At 39.3% G+C, this 9902-nt stretch overlaps 1 protein-coding gene across 1 annotated transcript; it reads right to left on the bottom strand.

The window, feature by feature from the left end:
- Positions 1 to 3911: 3911 nt before the first annotated feature.
- Positions 3912 to 6840, bottom strand: LOC124533660 (protein ALP1-like). The gene is made up of 2 exons (XM_047109078.1): positions 6335 to 6840; positions 3912 to 5412 (listed from the first exon to the last, which is right to left on the bottom strand). Exons 1-2 carry the CDS (start codon positions 6628 to 6630, stop codon positions 4527 to 4529), a joined length of 1182 nt encoding a protein of 393 aa, XP_046965034.1. The 5' UTR covers positions 6631 to 6840; the 3' UTR covers positions 3912 to 4526.
- Between the last annotated feature and the right edge of the window lie 3062 nt (positions 6841 to 9902).

Raw genomic sequence — 9902 nt, 5'->3', positions numbered from 1 at the left:
ATAAAATCCTAATTTGGATACAAAATAGGTTCGAAAAGTATCTAATATTAACTGATTAATAATCATTTATGTACCTTTAGTGGAATTTGGGTGGTGATCTTGGACGGGATCTCTACATGAATGGGGATTGAAGCAATCGAATGGCCACAAAATCCCAGATTAGGAACGACACGTGGCCGGCGTCACGTTGCGGTGTCTCGGCTGTTTGCACTTCCTCGTCGCATTGTCCTCGCCATCCTCGGCGTCGGTTCACGGAAGGTAACGCGAGCGCGGCCAACGCGTCGACTACTCGATTCAGCTGTATTATTGATTACTGCGAATACGACGCTAGCTGAGGTTCCCATATTTGTAACGTATTATGTTACAATTGAATTACGAAAAACATTCATATTCGCAGAAATTAAGAATAAATCGAATGACCAAGCAGTGCCTTAAAGTAACCAATACAAATGCCTGTACTGCAAAGAGCATTCGTGTCCAATACATTGCGTATCGTTTCTTTAGAGTACACATGAGATTAAGCGTTATTAATAAATACAACCAAATTCACCATTCATTTGTGAAACAAAGTACCTACTCCTGGTTCGATCAGGATACACACAAGTAATAGCACCGCCCGATAGCTCCGGCAAAGTGCCGCCATTCGTGGTAGGCTTGTCTCGGATGTCATCGCATGTAATTTTCTCTAATTATAAAATCTTTGACTCGTCAACACTAGAACTCCATTGGAGTAGTACATATTCGATATTATTTTCCTAAGCTGTTTCATCATCATTTCTTAGGTTTATTGAAGAAATGGGTTCGATATAAAAAGTATATTAAATATTCTAGTGGAATCTATGCTATGCTAATTATTATGATATGGAAAAAATAATAAACGTCAAGATTAAGATAAGATAAGCTTTTCGCGGGCGCTGTCATTATCCTTGTTGCACTAAAGTCGGGAAACTCGGGATTAGATCATTTCGTAAGTAAGGAGTGATGTTGTGAGGAGCGCCACTAACCGCATTAGCAGCAGGAAGCACTCGTGACCGGCGCTGTCGGAGTAGGCGCGAGTGACTGTTATACGCACCTTCCACGTTGGTGGTCAGGCCGACTACGCATTTTTCAATATTATATACAGATTACAATTACAAGTTTGACTAACACTCAATTAGTAAATAAATGTGACCAATCATTAATATCGCGATTATGAGTAGTTTTGATATATAAAGCAGCAATTTTCGTTCACAGTCGAATCGTTCCAGATTTTTCTATATAAAGCGTTATCAGCACGACCGTACACTATAAAATGACTAAATATTGTGTAACTTGTAAAATACCTACTAGCTGACTGATACTTATGTTTACTATTTATGACCCCGGATTACACTGTAACACATTACTCGACTATAAGAACGGGAGCGTGTCGTTCAATATTGTCCTTCGTAGTATATGGGTCGCGACGACCACGGAGTGGCGACGCCGAGTGACATCGTAAGAAAAAGTTCCTTAGAAACGAATCGCCATATAATGTGAAAAAATGTGTTAAATAATACATATGTTAATCAATAACATTATTATAAAAAAATATAAATACAAACTATGTAAATAAAGTACAAGAAGGTAGTTAAAAGAAAGAAACTACGTTTTATTAAAATATCTCGTTAAACACTGAAAAGAGTACATTACAACTAGTAAGAATAAGGAAAAACACATTGTATACAGCGACACGTGTAAAGTGGCGAGCACTGGACACGCAGAGACGTCGTAAAAAATAATCCCGGTGTCGGACGAGGGAGACTCGGGGCTCTGTCCTCCGCCCCGAGACACGAGTCACCAACAAAGTATTTAAAGACCCCCAAGTCAAGTAATGAGCACGTTCCCAGAAGCGGCGCGTCCGACGGCGCGACGCGACGAATGGCTCGTCGCTCTCCTCCAACGGCGGCCACCGCCGTCGCGCAAGGATGGCGTGTGTGTGACCGCAGCATCATTAGGCCGCTGTTGATTAATTACACTGCAGCATTGCTTTAGTTTTATTAGATCGCTTTCATTACAATTATCAAGTAAAGCTTCATAATTAATCTCAGTCATCTTAACTCGTGTACGCGTTGTACATACTCACGGCTCACTGAGAGATTAGGAAGTAAAAACTAACTCTAACCTATACATTTTGCATTGCTATAATCTCAGGGCGAAATATCAATAAAATTTGTAAAACTACATAAAAGAATTAAATACGTAAATAACATGAACGACCAGAACGGTGATCCTAAGATCGTGTTAGTTCTCGAGAACTGCAAGACGCTAAACTAGTTTTGATCCTAATAAGAACAACGAGCTCCGAGCCTCTGCGCTATAAATACGCTCGCTGCAGCAAGGCTGCGCCGTGACACTGTCACCCGGATGACATTAGTGCTTGCACTGCTCAACATGTAGTATTAGTACAGGGTAAGAGCTTTTCAACTTGGAACTTAAACATTGTAACTCAATTACACAATTAATATTTTCCTACTGTTTTAATATAGCATCAAGATATTACATTTCATTAATTTTTGAAGTTATAACACTAATAAATACAAAAGATACATTTACAAACATATTAATATCTTTTGATAGTAAATCACAACATGAAGCTTTTAATTTTAACAGTCTGATGCGACTCGCGCGTCGTCAGAGGACACGGATTGCAGATTTGCGGGGTCAGGAGTGAGGCGGACTAATGGCAAACTGCAATCACAAGCGACTTGTCTCCGGGCACTTTGCTCCGCTGCACCCTGCGCGGTTATGTTGTCCTGGTACTTTCACTTGCGTTTGACTTAAGTGTATCATTTTACACAATCTACATCCGTGTTACCCCAATCACTTTTATTTCCAAGAAAATTAAATTATGTTAAATAAATATGGTCAAAAAATTGTGTAAACTTTCTTATCGGCTAATAAATTACTGATGTCTTGTCGTTGAGAAATCATTATTTTATAAACTTGTTTAATTAGCGACTCGAAGCGAGCTAACGACAAACTGTTTTCACAGAAAATATGAGCCCGACTTTAATTCAACGTTTAGTAGGTATTTACATAAATTAGCGAAAGTGAGAGTTCCGCCGATACATTTTAAATGAACGTCAAAAATTAATTAAAACTTTTACGACAACACGCATCACCACAACGCATTAGCGCTAACGAATTGACGACATACTTGAAATAATTTACTCATCGATAGAGAAAATAATTAGTCCGCTGCTATCGACGCGACCTGCATGCAGCACCGCGCAGAAATATCGCTTGCTAATAAAACGATTACGCCGGGCACTGTGGACTCTGCTCTCGTAAGAATAATAATGACGTTCTATGTAATTCAGAATATTACGAATCCCGTTTTGAGTAAACCCACCGTAGTCGGGGATATAAGGTCAAGTGATTTGGTCTCTTTAAAAAAATCCAAAAACATATTTTCCGACTTAATTCGATTATATTAAAAATCGCTTAAATTGAATCTTATCAAAATAATTACCAAATAAATAGAGTCTGAGTTACTAATGTATCAAAATAGACGTAGAATTAATTGGGCCCATTGTTAGTCTTCAAGCAACTCTGTGACATCATACGGCGGCTTAGGGTAATATGATCTATTGCCGAGTGACGTCGGCGATTCTTTCAAAAGCCAAACATTTGATATATTGGACAAGAAATCGGCTCGAAAAAGGTTAATCAGAAATACATGTGCCTACACAATTCCTAGAAAACATTATATGTACCTATACTGTGGTGTAATCGTACTTTATCTTTTAGAAAATTCAGCAGTACTAATTCCTTGCGATCGTCCGAACTGTTCATTTAAAATATTTACGACAAATTGAATATGTGTAAGTTCGTTAATGTGTCCGCCCGACGCCGCGCTGGGAGCGAAGCGATTAAGGCTAAGAACTCACGGAGCGGTTTTCACCCGCACCCGCCGCGGGTGCGGGCCCGCAGCTTCTGTAGAATGCAGATATATGTGTAAAAAATTAAAGCACATTTCACGACGCGTTTTACGCCCGCGGTGTGCGCGGTTGTTTGCGGGTCCCGCTGCACTGGCGGTTCATCTTCTACCGGCGGGCGCGGGTCGCGGTCCCGCAGCCGCGGCGATTTGCACCCGCGCGCTCTGCGGTCGGTTGGCGGGCGACCGCGTTGGCAGCGGGGGGGAAATCGCGCCATTTTGCTGGTAGGCAGTGATAACTCCTTGTTCCGTAGTGACGCGTTCAAGCACGCACGCGCACGTTTGTCAACAAAATGGATACTGATATTGAAGTCGATCTACTAATTACTTTGGTTCAAGATAGGCCAGTTATATGGGATAAGAGCTTAGAAGAATATAAGTACAAAAACTTGACACTCAAAGCATGGGAAGAAATCTGCGGTATTTTAAATAAAGATTTTGAAAATTTGGATGAGACAAATAAAAAAAAATATGGTTAGTATTATATAAGTTTATTTTTAACCTACAATAATAATTAATAATTGAGCTGTGTAGTAGCGGGTCGTAAAAAGAATAATAATTAACGTTATTAAATTTTTGACAATTGCCAGCTTAAAGCTCCGCTGTCACTCATAAAATATTGTTGAAAAATATCTCTTATGTTGTTGGCTTGTCTTCCACTGCGTATTGATGGAGGTGTTTGTATACTCTCAAGATTATGAGTAAAATCTTCTTCTCTAATGTGATGGCCGTCTCGTTTTCGTACAAAATTGTGAAGTATGCAACATGCCTTCACAATATTAATTGATAAAGGTATTGATACATCCAATGCACGATTTAAAATTCGCCATTTGTTTGATAAAATGCCAAATGCACATTCTACGTATCTTCGTGCTCTCGATAGGCGATAATTAAATACCCTTTTTTGTACACTCAAAAATTGACCACCATAAGGTCTCATAATGTGTTGATGCAAACCAAATGCCTCATCGGCTACGAATACATACGGGACAGGTGGCAAAGTAGATCCGGGTAGTATTTTTTCATTAGGTAGTTTGATAGAATTGCTATTAAGCGCATTGCAAAAAGTAGTATTTTTAAAAATGGTTGAATCAGCATTACTTCCCGGGGCTCCAATGTCTACAAAAACGAAGCAGTAATCCGCATCAACTACGGCCATTAATACAAATGAAAAAAAATCCTTATAATTGTAGTAAATTGAAGCACTGTTATCTGGTTTAGTTATTCTTATATGTTTGCCGTCTATTGCTCCGACACAGTGGGGAAAATTTGCGTACTTGTAAAATTTTTGGCTGATTTCTTCTAAAAGTTCTGTAGTGATTACCGGAAAACATTCAGACATTAACACCTCCCATAATTTTTCACATGTCGTTCTTATAATTGCTGATATAGTTGTGTGCCCAATTCTGAATATGTAGTGCAAATCGTGCATTGAAGTCCCACTTGCTAGGTATCTGAAATAAATAAATTTACTTAATTACGTATATTTTTTTTTAGGTAACATGATTATAAAAAAATGGAAAAATATTAAAGATTGCTGGATGAAAACAAACAAAAAAGTTGAAACGGAAACAAAATCTGGATCGGGAGCTAAAAAAACTAAAAAGTACATTTATGATGATCAGTTACAGTTTTTGAAGAAAAATATACCTATTGAAAATACCTCCTCAACCTTAACGAGCGATGCTACAACTGAACAAACTACTACTACTACTAACACTACTACTACTGTTGCATCAACATCAGAAGCTTTTGCTACGCCTATCACCTCAGTATCTTCTCAAACTGGTGTTAAAAGAAAAAGAAAAGACGACGCCGACAAAGCATTAATAGAGATGTTGTCTCAACGCGAAGATAGACATTTGTCATTTTTTCGAGGAATACTGCCTTCATTGCAAAATTTTGATGAAGCAAAAACAAGACGATTTCAAATAGCAGTTCTACAAATTATTGATAATCTTGATAATAATCTTCCAGCATTTTCTTATCAATATCCACCATATAATTACAGTCAAGAAAATATCGGCAGTCAAGAAAATATCGGCTATCGTACCTATTCTACTTCTGAAAGCAATACCCAAAGTCCACAAAATATTCCATCAGTTTCTTCAGTCAATACTAATTTGTCAGATGATGTGTATTTTCAATAAAAAAAATTTTTAAATATTACCACTAGTTTCATTAACACCTGACGCAAAAAGTATATAAGTATGTTGTATCCGTTGTCTGGTATCTATAGTATAAGCCTCGTGCTTAGTTTGGGACTAGATGGCGCTGTGTAAAGATTTCCAAGAACAACATTTATGTGTGTGTGTGTGCGTGTGTGAGTGCGTATGTGCGTGCGTGCGTGCGAGTTGTTAAAAGAAACTTACATACCTTAATGTGACTGCCAACATTTCCTCTGGTGATATGGGATCTCGCATATTAGTATGTTGTTTTTGAAGAGCAGTTTCTGTTTTTTTTTTAAGTTCTAAATAACTACTTATGGACATTCGGAAATAATTAAAGAACTTCTCCTCATCCTTCTTTAACTCATTAATAAGAGTAACAAATAATCCATAACGATTTCTTTCCGCAATTAGTGGATGTATCCAGAATCTTTTAGGCCTTCTTTTTTTAATTCTTCTGTGAAGTAAATATAACGCAACAGCTCGTTTCTGGTGTGTATCCATGACGGTCTGGAACTGAACTGATCGTTTAACCGCCCGTCTTGCAACCGCCCGTCCTGCGATAATCAACCGCTACGTTTGCGGGTGATAATCGCAACCGCGGCGGCTGCGTTATCGCACAAAACTGCGGTCTCGTGAGTTTTGAAAATAAACTCCATTCCGCCACCGCGGCGGGCGCGGGCTGAAAACCGCTCCGTGAGTTCTTAGCGTAAGTATTTGTGTTTTAGGAAGACAACGTTGTGTGCGTTTGTCTTGTCTTTTTACGAGTGCTGTCCTCAAATAATATTAATAATATTTCACTAAGAGTATTTTTACATGCGATAACACAACAGCCCACAGCCTGCGGACGTGTTGATGCCTCTCACTGACCCTATCTAAGTAATTATTCGTTTCAGCCCGTAAGCACTGCGTTTCGCTTCACTAGAACTGTAGCTGCAACAAATATACAAAGACCAACTTCTCTGTTATAATTTAAAGCGCTTATATTTGAAACTATCAGATACATCACACGTACGACTATTATCTCAGGCCTCTGGAGCGACTCGACGCGGACACGCGCGTTCAATTGAACGAATGAGCCGGCGACGCACGCAACATTCCAGTTTATTGGAATTGCAAACTTCCAAATAAACCTTGAGGTACTCTTGCTCACGATGGTAATAGACACAACCTTAAGACGCAGGAATCGAAGACTATACAAATTTCTTTAATAGTAATTAGTACCTACAGCAAGTTCAATAGAATTCCTTGGAAGTTGTCACAACGCTATCGCCGTTGTTTGAACCAATGTAAAGTATATAGAAGCTAATGACTCTGAACATAATGCAGCGATAACGAGTATGATAATTATGTCATTGTTTGCGCGCGTCTATTTATATCAGCGAGACAATCGTTATCGCGCCATTAAGCCGCTTCCAAACCTGGCCGGTCGGCGCGCGGCGACCGACGACGGCGACCGGCCACCGGCGACCGGCCACCGGCGACCGGCCACCGGCGACCGGCCACCGGCGACCGGCCACCGGCCGCTGCGAGCGCAGAACGCTAATGTCAACATTATCCTTCAAATCTGCTCCAACCGAAGCGTTGTTTCTCTTATTTAAAAGTTCATCACACTTTTTTTCAATCTACTGTCTTATTATTCTCACAAAATGTTTCACGCTAACTATATAATATGGTATAAAATATTAATATTGAATATTTTTTACTTACAATTTTGTTTAACAAATATCTTAACATTATTAAAACCTACCTCGGAAAGTTTGGTCAGTGTGGTCAATTGAAAACATCTAACGATTCGTAGCTAGGTCTAACATATGTTTGTAAATATCTTCAATCAGTGGCAGTAAGAGTTCAATCATGTATTTAAACATTATAGCTGCAGTGTGACGGCTACATTATAAAGAAAGGTTCTGGAGTAAAAATGTATAATATTTTCTTTATTGTACAGACACATTATTCAAAGCCGCGAGGATATTCGTTGCGTGCACATTAATCGGTGCCACACCCGACCGCGTGCCGGCTGGCGTTGGCTCCTCTGCCCTTGCAAGGTATACCAGTATGTATCGTAATATATGACACATTTGATGTACCGCTACAGATAGCACGCCAGCGAGTTAAATCGATGACTCCATACGACATGTGGTCGAAGTCCACCTCGCTCTGGGTGGATATCAATGTTACGAAAATTCGCAAGAACAGTGATCGTTTTATTGGAATCACTAAAAACCATTGCATGAACACGAGGAGCTTATAATTTGGCATTATATTATTAACTTTGCTGATTCATAACTCGACAATCAAAATCCTTTTTCCTCTAGCATTACACTTATAAATTGATTACCAAATTACAAATTACCAAACGGATCCGTTCGGAGAACAAATTACCCGCTGAGAAATTGTGAAGGAAACTCATATGCTCTAATAACATGATTAAATAGCTTTTATTGTTAAAATTAGAGCATAAGAATTTGTAAAGTATTCGACAACTTTATAGGAAGCTCTGTGTAGCAGATCGACATCGCTACTATCCTCCAGAAATTCGGAGATCATTATAACTTCATACTCATAGATAATTATAACTTTATGTATTTATTTAAGCAATACTATTTTGTTGTCAATTTACATCTTGCGCACAAAGTTGTGACTTAATTTAGTTTAATCCTTATTACATGAGATGTTTCCCTATATGTAGCTTATCGTATGGTGTTAGTACTTTATAAGTTTGATATTGTTATAGATTTTTTAATGGAAAATATAAGAAAAAACTTGCAGAGCTTGCACTACATTTAAAGGTTTTTATTATTGAACATTAACAAGAGGTAAACAGCGCCGCCTTCCTCGTTTCCATTTAAATCTGAGACAGGGGTTAAGGACTTATGTATTTCTGGAACGCAGTCCGGCGCGTCCGTCACTTCCGCATAGCGCGAGCCTAAATAAGGACGAGCGCTGCATAACCCCACCTGAGCCCGCGCACCTGCCGCGCGATGCGAAGCCGAGAAAATTATACACAGACTTCCATATTTGCATTAGACGGACGATTAGCTGCCGTTATAGGGATCGGTCATTTTTTCCCCGCGATTTTCTTTCGTCCAATTATGTACAAAACTCTGGGTTCACTTCCCTCCTCAGCTCTTAAATGTGAGAGATAATAGAATTTACTTCACTCTCGGATGATAAATGAGTCGTATGAGTCGTCAAGCGCAACGCGCCCGACGAAGCGTAAGGCAGACGACCTACCCCACGTTTCATTAATCTACAGATGCCCAGTCCCCTCAATCGGGACATCGATTTATATTTTAGTACAAATTAATATTTTCATCTTAAGTTAACAAGAGCCACAAGTACTTAATTCTTGGTGCTCAGAATAACTGTCATGTATATAGAATTAAACGACGAACCAAATGGGACCTGAAATGAAACAAATAAAAAACATAAGGCAACTACAGAATATGTATCCAATTATAAGTGACAACACGGACTTGTTAGCGAGGGAGATAAACACGAATTGGTCTGTAAGTGTCGGGGAGCACATGGCGCCGCTCTGCGCCTGCGCCGTCGCCGTGTGTGACGCGTGTGACTGCGGCGCACATGCGCTCGCCGAACCCTTTGCTTGAGAGCATCGCTTTGTTAACTGCACAGCACAGCGACGTTTCGCTTGCGGACGTAACACGGTTATGTAGAGATAACGGAACATCGCCTATTTTTATGACAATTACTTGTAATAATACATCAGTAACTTATAATGATACGTCGTCGATTAGGTAATATGTTTCTGG

This window comes from Vanessa cardui, chromosome 11 (genome assembly GCF_905220365.1).
Source record: "Vanessa cardui chromosome 11, ilVanCard2.1, whole genome shotgun sequence".
Taxonomy (NCBI): domain Eukaryota; kingdom Metazoa; phylum Arthropoda; class Insecta; order Lepidoptera; family Nymphalidae; genus Vanessa; species Vanessa cardui.
Note: the sequence above shows the minus strand (reverse complement) of the source record. Positions and strands in the feature narration are given on the sequence as shown.